At 34.8% G+C, this 18,621-nt stretch overlaps 1 protein-coding gene across 1 annotated transcript in view; it reads left to right on the forward strand.

The window, feature by feature from the left end:
- Window positions 1-221: 221 nt before the first annotated feature.
- LOC142337642 (nuclear receptor subfamily 2 group C member 2-like) overlaps window positions 222-18,621 on the forward strand; it is a 36,664-nt gene continuing 18,264 nt past the window's right edge. Inside the window, exons 1-5 of the mRNA XM_075387026.1 lie at window positions 222-507; window positions 829-1,156; window positions 8,845-9,024; window positions 10,960-11,513; window positions 14,386-14,659. Coding sequence (XP_075243141.1) covers window positions 439-507; window positions 829-1,156; window positions 8,845-9,024; window positions 10,960-11,513; window positions 14,386-14,659 — 1,405 coding nt within the window. The 5' untranslated portion in view covers window positions 222-438. The remainder of the gene's footprint in view (window positions 508-828; window positions 1,157-8,844; window positions 9,025-10,959; window positions 11,514-14,385; window positions 14,660-18,621) is intronic.

An 18,621-nucleotide genomic window follows, 5' to 3' on the forward strand; every position in this document is an offset into this window, starting at 1 on the left:
TCCGATTGGTATATCCACACATCGAAACCGCTTCCTTGAGAGCGTCGATAACTTGTATTAATTTCGTTGCACAACAGTGCCGTTGTAACAGAAATCTTTTATTGTATACAGAGAAGAGCTAGTATGAGTGCTTGTTGGAGAAAGTGTGTCTACAATTGACTATTGACCGGGTTACAAATAGGTCTTATGGCAGGCAGAGCACGTGTGCTGTAATGTGTACTATTTAGGTCATCCTCATTAGATTCATTTTTCAGGTAATATATGTAGAATAGCGGGTCACCAAGTATTGTGTACGAGGGCGCCGTTATAGTTAGGCTGCACAATAAAAGATTTTCAAAAATCGCGCGCGACCTCGTTCGACCCAATTGCTGAGAAATGATTCTTAACTGAGCTTTCTTTTTGTACATAGTTTACCGTAAATTAGAACAGAGAAGAAGAATGCCTGAATTGAATGGAGTGGTGATTAAAGCTGAAGATCTCTCGTCTTCAGATGGAAACAACGAACAGGTCAGTTATTTTACACTATTGGAGGTTTATTTTGCAACTCATTTTTATCTTTGATGAGTTGAAATCTTACCTAGTTCAGGTCCGAACTATTTTTTAAAAGAGCAGTTGATGGAGAGCTCAAGCAATGGCGTAACGAACACCTGATTGTTAACCTGATCCATTGTGTTGCATATAGATTTAAATAATGTTTTATATATTGCAACTAAAGACGAATTGAATCACAAAACGTAATTGATTATTTACTCAAAACTGTAATTGACCATTTACACCATTAAAGGCATAAAACATTGCGAATTATTTATTTGTCTTGCAAATTTTTAGGCAGATGCTTCTGAATCAGAATCGACGTCCCAGCCACCGATAGCCATGGCTCTCCAGGCCATTGACAAGACTTTGGACTCTCTTTTGAACTCAGAATTTTCACCAGATCCGGAATTAGCATCTTTTATGCCCAAGTCAGAATCCTCTGAACTTCCAAAAGTGGAGTCAACTTTATCAATAGCTGAGAGCACCTTGTCGGCGGATAACTGGCTGAATATGAATATCGATAAAGTTATGTCCAGCATCAATAGTTGCTCGAATGCTTATTCAGGTACTCCTCAGAGATCAAACGATGAGCCCTGCGTCGTGTGTGGGGATAGATCGTCGGGTGAGTGCTAAAAAATAGGAGAGTTGAAACACTGTATTTTAACACTGTATAAGAAAATAATAAACATGACTGTTGCATTTGAATTATTAAAACTCAGTTCTGACTGTTCCGAACTATTGCCGACTGCCAAAGATCTAGCCATTTTTCATTTGTCATGAGCAGATCAATGTCAATTTTAGTAAGATGCGTTCTTACTTAATATTTCGACCCCGTATCAGTTTCATCAGAGCTCTAAGAGATCAACTTACAGAAATTGACTGACAGAAGTTCTCCTATGTTGTGAACAAAAATATTCATGAAATTGTCAGCAAAATAGGCATAACGGGAACTAACACTTCAAGCTTATTGTTGAAAACTGCGATATCCATCGAAAAGTTGTAGTTGTAGAAATTTCTTTAGATACTCGAAAAAGCGGTTTCTTAAAATTGTTCAATAAGCATGTCCCTGTTCAGACCTCCATGTTCGTATGCTGTTGAGATGTATACTATTTTTTTTAGAACTCCAGTATCTCAACTTTTTTAATGCTAGTTCAAAAAATGAGCGTTCCACAGTTATGAATCGATAAAAAGAATCGAATCATTTTGGAAACAGTTATGAAACCAAAAAGAAATCGTTGATTGACATAAAAAAGATGTGCAAATATTCACTCTGGTATGAATATTGATTGCGGAGTGAACATTTGGAACCTGTTAATTAAAATTTGCAAAGCCTAAGGTCGCCATTTCCCCGAGAGTCATTTTCATTTAGTGAGGAAAAAATATAGCGGAAAATTTGACGTAATGTGATTAGTGTAGCTACTGGGGTAAATTAGAAATTATTTAGGTCTCCAGTTTTACTGGAAACTGTCTTTAACGTAAACTGATAAGTGAGCGAACGGTGAGGATAATTTATCACAATCAAAATTTCACAAAATTGGCTTGCGCAGTTGTGCTCGAGAATCTTTATTTAAAATCATCGAGGAGTGACTAGTGTCAAGTTTCCTACAGTATAAGTTTAACAATTGAGTTCTCTCGAAGACTTATTGTTTGGTCGGGGAGTGGAATGCTAGAAAGTTTTGTCGATATGGAAAATTGAGCTGAGAAGCTCACGCAGTTTAACTTTAAGGAATCTTCGGTTCAAATGAATGACAAGCAATGTGCAGGGAATTTTAGTGGAATGAAGTATCGACTTCCATATGTCCTGGAAGTAAACTCAAAATTAAAAATTTACCCAAAACTAGTTTTGAGGTTGGAATGATATTCAGTGTCAATTAGCTTGTTGAAATCAACGTGGTAATTGTTGTTCAGCCTGCATTTAAACCGGCAGGAAATGGAAGCATTTGTTTTGAGTTCAGCTATTAGAAATTTTACGACACTATTAATATGAACTACGGTAAAGTTTGAGATCAATACAAACTAACCATTTTTTTTATTTCAATCAAAGTGTCGTTCGCCTATAAGCGAGGAGGTCTTTCAAGTTATGAGTGTTCCCATGAGTTTCTTCTATAATCGTGTACACACGATGATCACTGTGGATAGTCAAATATACTTGAACAGTGCATCCTGCTTGGCTTTCTCGCTCTGGAGCTCATCGAGCAGAGCGATTATGTAATTCAGAATTATTTTTTCTTTTCTTGATCAAACGCGCGACTGAATGATGATCGAACGTTATGACGATCGGATGAGGTTAATTGTTCTTGATCAAAGGTCTACTACGATGGCAGACGTAGTTATACTCAAAAGAATCCTTATGAATTATGAATGACTAGCGTCAAGTTTCCTACTGCATAAGTTTAATACTTGTTTTTCTCAATAGAGTTATTAAATTGATCAGTGATTGGAAAGCTCGAAATTAGGTTAATATGGATATTTGAGCTGAGTATCTCACGCAGTTTTACTCGAAGGAATCTTTAGTTCAATTGCATGAAAAGCAATGATCGGGAAATCTTGGTTGTATAGATTTCCATATGCAAGTATTTTCTTAAGACAAGCTATTGACAATATAATATTAACAATTCTGTTTTTCCAAAAAATCGTTCAAGTTGTTCGGAGAGTGAAATGCTAGAAAGTTTGGTCAATGTGAAATTTTTGAGATGAGCAGCTCACACAGCTTTACTCAAAGGAATTATCAATTCTAACGAATGGAAAGCAATGAGACGGGAATTTTGATCGATTGAAGAATATATCCTCGAAATGAACACAAAATTAAAAAATTTGCGCAGGAAAATCTATGTAGGAAACTTTGGTTAGAATGAGACTCAGCGTCAATGAGCTTGTTGAAAGCAAATTTGTTATTGTTGTTCAACATAGAAACTGATTTTAAAACTAATTCAAAGCGGCCAACGAAATTTTTTTTAAGTCTTGCAGGCGGGTTACATGACAGATAAATTTTTTTTCTTGGCCATGGAATTGTTTCCAACGTTTTAATATCATAAATTTTAGCAGTTTTGATAAAACTTGCAGTTTTTCCAGTTTTTTTTTGAAAACTTCTCATTTTTTAAGGTTTCGCCAGCCTCAAAGGCCAAAGAAATTCCTCTAGAGTCTGATACTAGGTCTCAGCATAGTTTCTGAAGGCAATGCAATAGTTATTGATTTAGTATCACGAATTTTAGCAGTTTTTAAAATATTTCACCAGCGATTTTTTCTGGCCCCATTGCCCCAGGAGCCTTCTCTAGGGTTTGATAATTAGTTTCTGCATAGTTGCTATTGTTACTGGATTGGTTATAAATATTTTAATACTGTTTTAGCAATTTTAGTTTTTTTCAAATGTTTGAAAATTTTTATGTTCCAATTTTATCGAGCTTTATGAGCCAGTGAAACTATTTAACGCTTGAAATAGGTACAATGAAATGTTAATATCATTTAAGATATTTAATTTTAATATTTAGTATCACTTAAAATATGAATATCAAGATTTTGTTAAAATCTGCAATTGTTTTAAATTTTTTTTTTGTCATATTCTGAGTTTAACGAACTTTAGTGGCCAGCGAAACTTCTCTAAGTCATGCAGATGGGTTACATGACAGAACTCTGTTTTAACAAGACAGAAAGAGACGAAATTAAAAGTTTTTTCATGACAGAACTGTTTTAACAAAGAGACCAAATAAAAAGTATCAAAATTAATAAATCTCTTCAAGGCTTGTGCGCGAGTTAATGAGTATTTTGAATCAGGTACATTATTTCTGATTCTGAAGTTTTTTTTACTTCATCGAATGAAAATTCGTTTCGCTTTACCTCATTATGTCCAATTCCAAAATTTTGCGTGAAAAATTTTTGATTTCTTCAGGCGAGTTTCGTTCTCTGCTCAATAGTGCTAACATCTCTAATGCTTGTTGGCTTTGATGCTAGCTAGCCCTTGTATGCTCTCATTAGTTACAGGATTATTTGAAACAAAAAATTAAATCAAATTAGTTCGTACTTTAAAAAACAGCTTTTTTACATCAATCAGTTTTTTCCTTTTTTTATTCTTTCAATCCCAAATGTGATTATGGGAATCATTGGTGGCTTTTTCCGACAATTTAATTTGTATTTTTAGTATTGCGAGGGAGCGAAATGCGAGTAACTATAGTCAAAACAAAATTTCGTGCTGTATATGTTTTCCAGCTTTACTCCACTGCTTTTTAAATGCACAGGTGAGAAATGAAGAAAAATCGATAAATTGGAAGTTTGTGCAGCCGATTTTTTTTCGCAACGGTTTTTTTATTGAAAACTCCTGAGAGGCTAAAAAGGTAGAATTTCAGTCAAATCAAAATTTTTTGCAGCATAGGTGCAGTAGTTTTACTCAAGAGTCATTAGTTCAAATTTATGGAATGCAAAGAGCTTGTAAGCGAATATGGCAAGCTTTCGCCCATTTATAGCAAATTAGCAGCAAGGAATGCAAACTTACGCAAATTTGTACAATTTTTTTTAAAATCACGAACAAATTTTCGGGGAACATTTTAATTTAATTTCGCTTCCAAACAGGGCAGCGTTTGGGCATCAATAAGTTCATTCGGTAATCATATATACATGATGCGTGACTGTAGAGAGTTGAAAGTACTTAATGTATCCTGCTGGATTTTTTTTTAGCTTAGAAGTTCATTCACTCGCTGGATATTTTTCAGCGAATTTTTCTTTCTTTTCCACCGGAGTCTTTCTGGGGAGATGCAGGAAGTGTTCTCTTGGGTCATGTGTCGATATCACTTACAAAGACCTTAAAAAACCCATCTGAAGTGTTTAATGAAGTCTAATTTTTCCAACATTTTGTTTGCGTGAAATCTTTTTGACTTAAGGCGAGTTTCGTTCTTCGCTCATTGATGCTAACATCTCGAATGCTTGTTGGCTTTGATGCTAGCCCTTGTATGCTCTCATTAGTAACAGGATTATTTCAAACAAAAAATGAAATTAAATTAGTTCGCATTTAAAAATTCTTTAATCAGTTATTTCCTTTTTCTGTTCTTTCAATCCCAATTGTGGTTATGGGAATCACTGGCGGCTTTTTTCCGACAATCTACTTTGTGTTTTCTGGTATTGCAGGGGAGCGAAAAGCGAGTAATTTTAGTCAAAACAAAATTTCGTGCAGTAGAAGTTTTCCAGCTTTACTCCACTGCTTTTTAAATGCATAGGTGAGAAATGATGAAAAATGATAGACTGGAAGTTTGTGCAGCCGATGTTTCTTTCGCAACGGTTTTTTTTGAAAACTCCTGAGAGGCAAAAAAAGGTACAATTTCAGTCAAATCGAAAATTTTTGCTCCATAGGTTCAATAGTTTTACTCAAAAGAGTCATTAGTTCAAATTGATGGAAAGCAAAAAGCTTGTGGTAATTGAATATGGCAAGCTTTTGCCCATTGATAGCAAAGTTAGTAGCAAGGAATGCAAACTTACGCAAATTTGTACGAATTCTTTTGAAATAACGAACAACTTTTCGAGGAACATTTCAAGTTGTTTTCGCTTCCAAACAGGGCAGCGTTCGGGCACCAATAAGATCATTCGGTAATCATGTTTACATGATGCGTGACTGTAGAATTAAAAGTACTTAATGTATCGTGCTTGATTTTTTTTTAGCTTAGAAGCTCATTCACTCGCTGGATATTTTTTAGCGAATTTTTCTTTCTTTTCAACCGGATTCTTTCTGCAACCCACACTTCACCTTCTTTTCTGGAGATGCAGGAAGGGTTCTCTTGGGTCATGTGTTGATATCAATTACAAAGACCTTAAAAAAACCCAACTGAAGTTTTTAATGAAGTCTAATTTTTCCAACAGTTTGCGTGATATCATTTTGACTTCAGGCGAGTTTCCTTCTTCGCTAATTGATGCTATTATCTCTAATGCTTGTTCGCTTTGATTCTAGCCCTTGTATGCTCTCATTAGTAACAGGATTATTTCAAACAAAAAATGAAATCAAATTAGTTTGCATTAAAAAAAAACTTTTTACATCAATCAGTTATTTCCTTTTTTCTGTTCTTTCAATCCCAATCGTGGTTATGGGACTCATTGTTGGCTTTTTTCCGACAATCTACTTTGTATTTTCTGGTATTGCAGGGGAGCGAAAAGCGAGGAAATATAATCAAAACAAAATTTCGTGCAGTAGAAGTTTTCCAGCTTTACTCCACTGCTTTTTAAACGCATAGGTGAGAAATGAAGAAAAATGATAGACTGGAAGTTTGTGCAGCCGATGTTTCTTTCGCAACGGTTTTTTTATTGAAAACTCCTGAGAGGTAAAAAAAGGTACAATTTCAGTCAAATCGAAAATTTTTGCTGCATAGGTTCAATAGTTTTACTCAAAAGAGTCATTAGTTCAAATTGATGGAAAGCAAAGAGCTTGTGGTAATTGAATATGGCAATTTTTTGCCCATTGATAGCAAAGTTAGCAGCAAGGAATGCAAACTTACGCCAATTTGTGCGAATTCTTTTGAAATCACGAACGTCTTTTCGAGGAACATTTCAAGTTGTTTTCGCTTCCAAACAGGGCAGCGTTCGGGCACTAATAGGTTCATTGGTTAATCATGTATACATGATGCGTGACTGAAGAGAGTTGAAAGTACTTATTGTATCGTGCTCGATTTTTTAGCTTAGAAGCTCATTCACTGGCGGGATGTTTTTCAGCTCAGCGAATTTTTCTTTCTTTTCAACGGGAGTTTTTCTGCTGCCGACACTTCACCTTCACTTCTGGAGATGCAGGAAAACTGCTCTTGGGTCATGTGTCGATATCAATTACAAAGACTTAAAACATACCCAACTGAAGTTTTTGATGAAGTCTAAAAGGTTATGCACGATCACCATTCGAAACCCGTTAATTGCTAGGATTCGACTTAGAAGTTGTAGATTTCAATATTGATCACTCATCGGTTGAAGTATATGGTCTGGAAGTGATCTCAAAATTTAAAAAAATTATGCAGGAAGATCTATGTAGGAAACAGTGGTTAGAATAAGACTCAGCGTCAACGAGCTTGTTCAAAGCAAATTTGTTATTGTTGTTAACCCTGAAAACTGATTTTAAATCCAATTTAACGCGGCCAACGAAAGTTTTTTAAGTCTTGCAGATGGATTACATGACAGATATTTTTTTTTTCTTGGCCATGGAATTGTTTCCAACGTTTTAAAATCACAAATTCTAGCAATTTTGATAAAACTTGCAGTTTTTCCAGATTTTTGAAAACTTCTCATTTTTTCAAGTTTTGCCAGCCTCATAGGCCAAAGAAAATCCTCTAGAGTCTGATTATAGGGCTCAGCAAAGTTTCTAAAGGCAATGCATTAGTTTTTAATTTAATATCACGAATTTTAGCAGTTTTGTGAAAATGTCTCCCCAGCGAGTTTTTCTGACTTCAAAGTTGTAGATTTAAATATTGATCAAATTATGAGAATAAACGCTGAAAATGACTCGCTTGTAGTGGAGGCTGCGTGGTTAAAATAGTCATAAAAAATCATAAAAATGTTAGTGGTTAATCTTGATAGTAAGATTTTAAAAGTTTTAAGTTTTAAGATAATTGAATTAACAGTTTGGATTACCAGCTTAAAGAAATGAGATGGCTTGAATAAAAGCAAAAGAATTTTTCTTTATTCCTGTTGATGTATGAATGAAAATACTGAAACCCAATATTATTGGCAATCGAATGAAGTCGAGTTAACCTATAACCTAAACAATAGTAAGACGAAGGAAGGATTTTTACATACGACATCTGGACTACCTTACTCAATGTTTTAACCTAATGGGAGTCAGAGTTCATTCTACAAATTTTACAAAGATTCATTCAGAATTCATTCTACAAAGTCTAGTGAATACCTTCTGGATGAAAAAAGAGAATTAAAAAAGAAAAACCTAGAGCATTAATTTATGGAAATTTGTTGGAGTCAATGCTAAATTTCGTTAGTATTAAGCTAATCGTTCTCTTTTGGATCTGAGTTCATCATTTGAGTTTATTGAGTTTAAGTGATGAAATCGAAGACCAAATTACATTTTTTTGAAACTGAGAAGAAAATAGGTTGTAAAGTTTTATCGTGTTTTTCTCTACGTGTTTTCGATCGAAAGCAAGTTAGTGGGCCAAGGGTGGCAGTAGTTTGATATTGGAGATGGTATCTTTTTCTTTAGATGTCAGAAATCGAGGGATTTTTTTGTGACCTCTCTTCTTTTTCATGACTTACCTTCTTATGTTTTTCACTTTTGGAACATTTTGTGGCAATTTCATTTCAATGGTATTATATTATATTCTGAGTTAGACTCAATACGTTTAGGTCGGCATTACAAAGTGTCTAGCTGCGAGGGCTGCAAAGGCTTCTTCAAGCGATCAGTGCGACGCAATCTGGACTACGTTTGTAGGGCAGAGCAAAAGTGTATTGTGGACAGGAACAACCGCAATCGTTGTCAGTACTGTAGATTCCAAAAATGTTTAGCAGCAGGGATGAGAATAGAAGGTCAGTTATGATCTGGTCTACGTTTCTTAATTTTGAGCACTGATCGACCTTTAAAACTTCAATGAGCAAGCATGTGCCCATTGTGTTAATAAGCAACTGACCGAAAGCTCTGGGTGATTATCCAATTGACTGAAGATATGAGTTACGACCCGGAGCTAGGAGTTAGAGCCGAACGGGCGCAGAGCCGAATGAGAAAAATGAAATGAAATGGCGAATTAATCAGGAGTCGTCCCTTAATTTTCTATGGTGTTCGGTCGGGTTGCGCTGAACTTGACCTTTCCTGACGGGGGGGGGGGGGGCTTGATTGCGATCACAGATAGATCTTCGTTACGCTATTTTGTATTTTTTTCACAAAAATGTTTTTAAAATAATGAATTTAAGATAAACCAATCGGAAATATTAGGCTTTAAATCTCATTCTTTGGCATTCTGCTGTTCGCTCGTTCGGCTCTACTGGCGTCCTCTTTACGATACAATTGATACCCGGGTTGAAGTTTCTTTGATTTCATACAAGGATCATATATGATTTCATACTGTCCATACTTGATTTCTTAGTACGATCCTTGTATGAAACCCAAGAAATCATATATGATCTTTGTATGATTACCAAGAAATCATATATGATCCTAGTACGAATACCAAGAATCATACATCTATTTTTCGAAAATCTTTACCCATTTATGTTTTTTTTGTTTTTATTCGGTAGGCATCACCTATATGATACCCCGGCATCACATTGTGATCCGCCAAAAAACCCTAACGTACCAAAAAAATTGCAAGTTGGGCACAAAATAAAAGAGTAAGTCCAAACAAATAACAAAATTTTTGACATACTCTGAAGCCAGTTTATACTTATACATGCTCATTTATAAAAAAAAATTAATCAAGAAAAAAATGCGTATCACGTCCAATTCGTTTTCTGAATACGTTTAAACCACAAAGTTATTCCTTAAGCGCACACAAAGAATCAAACGGGGATTGCAAATGCGATATAATAATTTAATAAGTCCTCTGACTACATTATACGAGAATTTGTGGCACCAGTCAATGCACTATGTGTCATATATGACCTTGTATGAAATCCAAGAAATTTTTTCAACTTCAATGGAAAATCAAAATTATACAGTTTTAAGTCTTTGAATTTTTTTGTATGATCCTTGTATGATTTCTAGGAAATCATATATGGTACTTGTATGACTACCAAGAATTCATACAAATCATATATGACCTAGTATGATTACTAAGAATCATATATGACCTAGTACGAAATCAAAGAAAGTTGTATGATCGTTGACCCGGGTAGAAACATTCAATTAAAATGAGTATTATTATAGAGAAAGAGAAGGCTTTTTAATTGCTCTCAACCGAAGTTTTTAGCAATTATATTAGTCCTGTGGTCTTTTTTATGCGATTATCGCCTGGCCAATTTTTGTCTGACACATTTGAGTTTTCGTACCCAAAAACGGTATAAACAGGTAGCTCTCGAGCTCTCGGATAGCAATAAGTTCTGTTAGAACCTGCCGTCTAATCAATCTCTGAATGCGATTCACCAAAATTGTTTTGAGGAGACAATTTCATGGTGTGAAGGGCGGTTATTTATCTCAAAAAAGGTTGACCCCCCTTAGTCACCCCCATCAACACTCCCATTGTCCACCCCCCCCCCCCTCCAAACGGACCTTTCTGCCCTGTGCAAACAATTTAATTAATTCATTTAATCTTATTGTATCTATAGTTTGCCCTTTTCATGTTGTGTTTTAATTGTAATCGCTGCTCACTCCTAGCCTGCTTTTCAAACAATGATCAATCCAGAATGCGATTCTTTTTATTCGTCCGTTAAAGCTAAAATTACTACATAGGAAATTGAAACTCGAGTTACCAGCGATTTGAGTTACCAGTACTAAACCTTGCGTCTAAGTTTTAATTTCATTGTTTTTAGCCGTGCAGATAGACAGAAGTAGAACTGTTTCTTCTCCAAAATTGAATGGCATCACGGCGACTTCACCGGCAATCAAATCTCAACCAGTCGATACTAAAATAGCAATATCAACAGATGGTGAAGGCAGTTCAAAAGTTCCGAAACTTTCAATTTCGAACGGAACTGCCCCATCGACATCGTTTGCTGGAATCTGCTCGGATACCGCGAGTGGAGTCTCTTCAAATCCCGACGAATCAGCATATCCCAGTCCTATCAACGAAGCCGGTTATGAGTGCGAGGATCTAACGACTCAAGTAGTCCACCCGGAACCCTCACCTAGTGATGTTTCATTTGTAACTGCAACTAGTAAAGAACAGCTTTTCGACACTGATCTGAGCAGCAATACAGCTGCGTGTCTTGCAGGATTCATATCGCTTTCTGATGTCACAACTTCAAATTCGGATTTGACGACACAATCTATCAATAGCTGCACCATTAACTCGGGGAGTACTTGTAGTAGCATTAGTGCAGCTGTTGACCGTGTTCTGAACCCGGCCACAGTTGCGTCAACCCAGGTAAATTTTTCAGCTGATTTTCTCCATCTGCAATATTATGCCAGCAATTTAGAATTACTAACAGATACTCTTAATCCCCCGAATCTGATTAAAACCCAGTCAAATGTATAATGACGTATTTATTAAGCAAAAAAACAAATGCTACTTTATTTTCGCTAAAAATGAAACTGGGTCTTGAAGTCATTTGAGTTGTTGGATTTAATATGTGGGCCTATTATTGAGAAGAGTGAACAAAAACGTGTAATAAAAATTGTAAAGAGGGAACAATATCATTTTTAATAGCCGCCCTCATCTTCTCAGCCGGCTATTATTGCGCTCGTATTTTTTACGACTCGAGGAGTATTGGAGAAGTCCTTTTTTTTTAATCAATTTTATTGGAGTGAATTTTGAGGCGGGAAATGAAACGCGTGAAAAAATGAAACGCGTGGAGTGATTTTGGTGCTGAACAAAATTGAAGAGCGGAGCGAAAAGAGAGTGGTTTTTATTCATACCGCTGTTTTTGAGAGAGCGAGAAATTGATGTGTGAAAAAATTTTCTCTAAGCGAGCGAAATTTTTTTGTTCACGTGCGGCTTTAAAAAACTTTTGATGGTTATGAGGTTTGACTATGATATTGTATTGGTTTTAGGTTTGTTTTGATAGGAATTGAAGGTTTCAAGTAGTTAATTTGATTTTTAATGCTAATTTGGAGGTTTTTGATCAGTTTTGCTGAGTTTTAGACGAAATTTAATGAGTTTTACCTGTTTTTTTTTTGTTTTACTGCTTTAAGTGGGATTTGAATAGAAGCTTGTTACTTAGGGAGTTGTTAGATACCATATGACTAAAGTTTTTTTTGGTATAAATAATTTTTTTCTAAGGAAAAATGACCAAAAAATTGAGAAATTTTAAAACATTTTTCTCATTTTTTGCAGTTTTTAATAGCCGCCCTCATCTTCTCAGCCGGCTATTATAGCGCTCCTATTTTTTTTTTACTTCGTCGAATAAAAAAATGTTTCGCTTTACCTCATTTTGCCGCCTGTTCAACATTTTGCGTGAAATCTTTCTGACTTCTCTAGGCTAGTTTCCCTCTTCTCTCATTCTGCTAAAAGTGATTTTGAACATCAGTTGCTCAGCAAAGCAATTCAAAATGAACAGAGTCAGTATAAAAAATTGAAGTCAGAAATAGAAACGTGATAAACCCATAAAGCCCAATTTTAGATGCCCGCTATTTGAACGTCGGTCCTATAAGTATTAGTTACCTCTCTCTAACGCTTATTGTTATTGATAGTAGCCCCTGTAGCCTCTCTCTAAGAAACAGAAGTATGTTCAACTACGAAATGCCACCAAAATAAATAGGACTTAAAAAAATGTTTTTGTACAAAAATCTTTTTTTTTTCAATATCTTCTGTTATTTCAATCCCAATCATGCTTATTGGAATCAACGGCGGCTATTTTCCGGCAATCTGCCGGGTATGTTTCTTTTTTTTTCAAATCTTACACAAGTGTCTTACCCACCCTATTATAACTTGCCCATTGCTTTGCGAGTTTTTTATTGCTCTAATTACAAAGGAACCTTTTTCGGCTTTATGTTTCCTTATGCTATTAAAAAAACTCATTTAGTTTTTATAGTTTTTTTGTTGAATTTGTTTTTCAATGCCGTTTCTATTCCTTAATTTTTTAATGGCATTTGTGGAAGTTTAGGGTTCATAATAGTTGTTCTAGTTGTTTGGTAATAATTATCGGCTATTTTGGATATGAATCATCTTGTTGAGAATTATGACAAAAAATGGCGAAAATGGGAACTATTTTTCTTAATTTTTTTTTGCAGTTTTTAGTTTTTTTTGTGTTTTTTGAGACAAGCTTTTTAGACTATTATGACTTGTCTATTGTTTTGCGCGCATATGGATGCCCTATAGGCTGAAAAAAATTTTTTCTTTGGATTTATATGCTTTTGTAATGAGAAATTTACTAACTTTTTCCAGTTTTTAGTGCAAGTTGTTTTCAAGAGCTTTTTTTCATAATTTGGCCTCAAGTATTTTTAAAACATTCACTTAAGAGGTTTTAGTAAGTACTAGTTGATAAGTACTAGTTGTTTTGATGAAGTAATTTTGGCAGAGATAGTTATTTCGGGATCTCAAGTTATGACAAAATTTGATCAGATTTATCATATTTTACCAGATTTGATTTTTTTGTTTTTACTTTTTTTATGGTTTGGTTTTGAGAAAATCATAAAATAGTGGAGGCAAGTTCTTTCTGATGAGTAGTTGGATGGCGGTTAAATAGATTTTCACTTCGAGTCGTTTCCGGAATTCTTCCGGCTATGTTTTTTTTTTTACTTCGTCAAACTTTTTTTCGCTTTACCATTTTGCCGCTTTTTCGACATTTTGCGTGAAATCTTTTTGACTTCTCTGGGCTAGTTTCTCTCTTCTCTCATTCTGCTAAAAGTGAATTTGAACATCAGTTGCTAAGCGAAGCAATTCAAAATGAACAGAGTCGGTATAAAAAATTGAAGTCAGAAATAGAAACGGGATAAACCCATAAAGCCCAATTTTAGATGCCCGCTATTTGAACGTCGTTCCTATAAGTCTTAGTTACCACCTCTAATGCTTATTGGTGTTGATAGTAGCCCCTGTAGCCTCTCTCTAAGAAACAGAAGTATGTTCAACTACGAAATGCCATCAAAATAAATCGGACTTAAAAAATATTTTTGTACAAAAATCTTTTTTTTTTTTAATATATTCTATTCGTTCAGTCCCAATCATGCTTATTGGAATCAACGGCGGCTCTTTTCCGGCAATCTGCCGGGTATGTTTGAAAATCATTATAGGTAAGAGTAAACTCAGTGTACAGAAAATAATTGATGTCCCGTGTTTCTGAAAATACCTCATGTTTCAGGTATCCAATAGATTCAGCCCCCTGGCTTCCTTGCTTAGAGGCGGGACCACCCCTAACTCTTTATTATCTAACAGTAACCTAGCTCAAATACCCAGCGTGGGAGTGTCTACTCTCAATGCAACAGGTAGCAGTGGAGTCGCCCCCTCTGTAGCTCCGCCATTTTTTCACACAAGTAGCGAGGACATCGCAGCATCAAGAGCGTTTGACAACCTTCAGCGAGTTTTGTTCTCGACTAATTCGAGGGCCTCTACTTCCTCGCCCGATGAATACACAGGTCAATTCTCCATTTCTTGTTTTTAATAGCCGCCCTCATCTTCTCAGCCGGCTATTATAGCGCTCCTATTTTACAATTCAAAGAATTTGAATTGTATTGGGGTGCTGTCTTTTTACGACTCGAAGACGAGTATTGGAGAAGTCCTTTTTTTAAATCAATTTTATTGGAGTGATTTTTGAAGCGGAAAATGAAACGCGTGAAACGAGTGATTTTGGCGCTGAACAAAAGTGAAGAGCGGAGCGGAAAGAGAGTGGTTTTTGTTCATACCGCTGTTTTCGAGAGAGCGAGAAATTGATGTGTGAAAAATTTTTCTCTAAGCGAGCGAAATTTTGTTCACGTGCGGCATTTTAAAGCAGTTTTTTTCATTTATTTATGTTTAAAGGTTTGGTTATGGTTTTGTTTTTTTTTAGGCTGGTTTCGGTAGTGGTTTGAAGGTTTCTGGAACTTGATATGAATTTTATGATAATTCGGAGGTTTTTAATGTATTTTGCTGATTTTCGGGATAATTTTTGCGTTTTTTTGATTATTTTGTTTTACTGGCTCATATGGGTATTGAAGAAACGCCTTCTACTTGAGCAATTTTATGATAACAATTGGTTGCAGTTTTGTGGGTATGAATCATTTTTTTGTTGAGAAATATGAGAAAAAAATTGCGAAATTGGAACTAATTTTCGTAATTTTTTGCAGTTTTTCATTGTTTTTTCTGTTTTTAGCTAAGTTTCTTTGCCTACTATGACTTGCCTATTGTTTTCCGAGCATCTGGATACACTATTGGCTGAAGGGAATTTTTATTTGGATTTATATGTTTTTGAAATATTAAAAAATTTAGTAACTTTTTCCAGTTTTTCAGTGAAAGTTGTTTTTAAGAGCTTTTTTCCATAATTTTGGCCTGAAGTATTTTTTCAAAATTCACATAAGTGGTTCTCGTAAGTACTAGTTGTTTTGATGAAGTTATTTAGGCAGAGATAGTTTTTTCGGGATCTCAATTTATAACAAAATTTGATCAGATTTTTTGTCATTTTTTAACAGATTTGGTTTTATTGTTTTTACTTTTTTGTTTCATAACTTTTTTTCCAGATAATCGCTAATTAGTGAAGGCAAGTTTTGTTTGATCAGTAGTTGTATGGCGTTTAAATGGATTTTTACTTCGAGTCGTTTCCGGAATTCTTTCGGCTATGTTTTTTTTAAATCAATTTTATTGGAGTAATTTTTGAAGCGGGAAATGAAACGCATGAAAAATTTGAAGTGATTTTGGTGCTGAAAAGTGAAGAGTGGAGCAAAAAGAGTGGTTTTTGTTCATACCGCTGTTTTTGAGAGAGCGAAAAATTGATGTGTGAAAAAATTTTCTTTAAGCGAGCGAATTTTTTGTTCATGTGCTGCATTTTAAAGCTTTTTTTCCAATTTTTTTTGGTTAAGAACTTTGGTTATGATTTTCTTTTATTTTAAGCTGGTGTTGGTAGCGGTTTGAAGGTTTCTGAAAATTTATATGAATTTTATGCTAATTCGGATTTTTTCATGTATTTTGCTGATTTTTGGGCTAATTTTTGCAATTTTTTGACTTTTGTTTTGTTTTACTGCCTCAAATGGGTGTTGAAAAGACCCCTATTACTTGAGAAATTCTAAGTTAACAAATAGTTGCAGATTTGTGGATATGAAGCAATTTTTTGTTGTGAAAGTTGACGAAAAATAGCGAAAATTGGAACTATTTTTCTTAATTTTTTGCAATTTTTCCTTTTTTTTCTGTTCTTTAGATACATTTCTAAGCCTATTATGACTGGCCTATTATTTTGCGATCGTTTGAATACCCTTTTGGTTGAAAAGAATGTGTCTTTGGATTTTTGTGTTTTTGCAATCTTAAAAAATTTATTAACTTTTCCAGTTTTTTAGTAAAAGTTGTTTGGAAGAGCTTATTTTTTCATGACCTGGCATCAAGTATTTTTTAACTTCTCATAAGTGGTTTTACGTAGGTACTAGTTGTGTTGATGAAGTAATTTTGACATAGATGGTTATTTCGGGGTCTCGATTGACGACAAATTTTGATAAGATTTTTCATCATATTCTAATAGGCTTGATTTTCTTAACTTTTTTGTTTTATGGTTTTGTTTCAAGATAATCCTGATTTAGAGGAGGCATGTTTTGTCTGATGAGTAGTTGAATGGCGTTTAAATGGATTTCCACTTCAAGCCGTTTCCGGAATTCTTCCGGCTTTTTTTTTTAAGATTGTTCACACATTTTCATGATTTTTGAAGTCAAATTTGAGTAGTGATTTTGGTCACGCCGAAACAGGAAGCGGAGCGAAAAAGCGAGTGGTTTTTCGGCGTAAAATTTTGTCGCTCTATATTTAAAGTGGAATGAGAAAACGGTGTTTGAACAAAAATTCGCTTTCTCGCTAGTGGTTTTTTCACATGCGGCAATTTCACTTTGATTTTTACTGTTTTTCGATTTTTTTCTAAATGGTTTTCCCAATCATTTCATAGTCCGTTCTAGGTCTAGTTTTTTGCTTTGTTAATGAAATTTTTTTAATTGTGCGTCAGGACTTGTCCTGCTATGTTTTTTTACTTCGTCGACCTTTTTTCGCTTTTACTATTTTGCATTTTTTTCGACATTTTGCGTGAAATCTTTTCTACTTCTCTAGGCTGGTTTTACTCTGCTGTCATACTGCTCAAAATCCTTTTAAACAGCAGCTGCTCAGCAAAGCAATTCAAAATGAACAGAGTCAGTATAAAAAATCATAGTCAGAAATAGAAACGGGATAAACGCATAAAGCCCATTTTTAGATGCCCGGTACTTGAACTTTGCTCTCATAAGTTTTAGTTACCATCTATAATGCTTATTGGTATTGATACTAGACCCTGTACCCTCTCACTGAGAGACCGGAGTATGTTCAATTACGAAATGACATCAAAATAAATCGCATTTAAAATGGTTTTATGCAAAAATTAATTTTTGTTGATATTTATATTTCTTTCAATCCCAATAGAGTTATGGGCATTAACGGCGGCTATTTTCCTGCAATCTGCCGGGTATGTTTATATTTGATGGTCAAGTCAGGCAACGATCTAATTGATTGCTCTCAAACGAAGGTTTTAGCAACTATATTTGTCATGCGGTCTTTTTAGGCGAATTTTCGCTTGACCCATTTTTTGTCTGACCCTGTTTGTGTGACTTTTGGTTCTCATAAACGGGATAAGCAGGTAAAGCCTGCCTGGAGGGCATTAAGTTCTCTTAAAAAAGAAGCATTGTTAATTTCTTGTAATACACATAATAAAATGCAAAAGGTAACGAGGAAATTTACAGTTAAGAAATATCATTTAAAATTTAAGAAAACCCATTAAATTAGCTATTTAAAGAGCTGGATTTTACTTTAATAAAAGCCAGCTAAATTTTTCTGCAAAATTTTCCGTGTACATTGTGAAAATGTAAAATAATAATCATAACTAGTATCCGAATGCTTCCAATTACATCTTGAAAATCAATTAATTTTGAGTCCAAAAATTCTTTCCAAAATTGTTTTTTCAATTCTTTTTTTTTCAAGAACGCTCTCGAGAGTCTGATTAATAGCCGCCGGCAGCTTCTAAAATGGCTATTATTTATGCGCTCTCCTTTTTAATAGCCGCACAGCGATAGCCTGTTTTAATAGCCGCACAGGGCTTTTATTGGGCTTCTCTTGGTTTTTTTTTGTTTCGTCGTCGCGATTTTTTTTACGACCGTATGACGTCACAACCACTTCAAATCTGCTTTCTGTTCATTCGTTCTTGAAATTTCAACTGAAGTGCGTGCGTGATGTTTTTTTGCTCTTAATGGAGCGAGTTTTGTTCATTCGCGTGATTAAATTTTTGGTCACACTTGACTTACCTCTCTCAAAAATGACCCACTTTGATATTGACTTTCTTTTACTTTAATTCAAAGAGATAAGGTCAAATGGGTGTCTGATGGGTGTCAAATGGGGTCAAATGGGAATG

This window comes from Convolutriloba macropyga, chromosome 4, assembly GCF_964194025.1.
Source record: "Convolutriloba macropyga chromosome 4, txConMacr16.3, whole genome shotgun sequence".
In the NCBI taxonomy this organism is placed as follows: Eukaryota; Metazoa; Xenacoelomorpha; order Acoela; family Convolutidae; genus Convolutriloba; species Convolutriloba macropyga.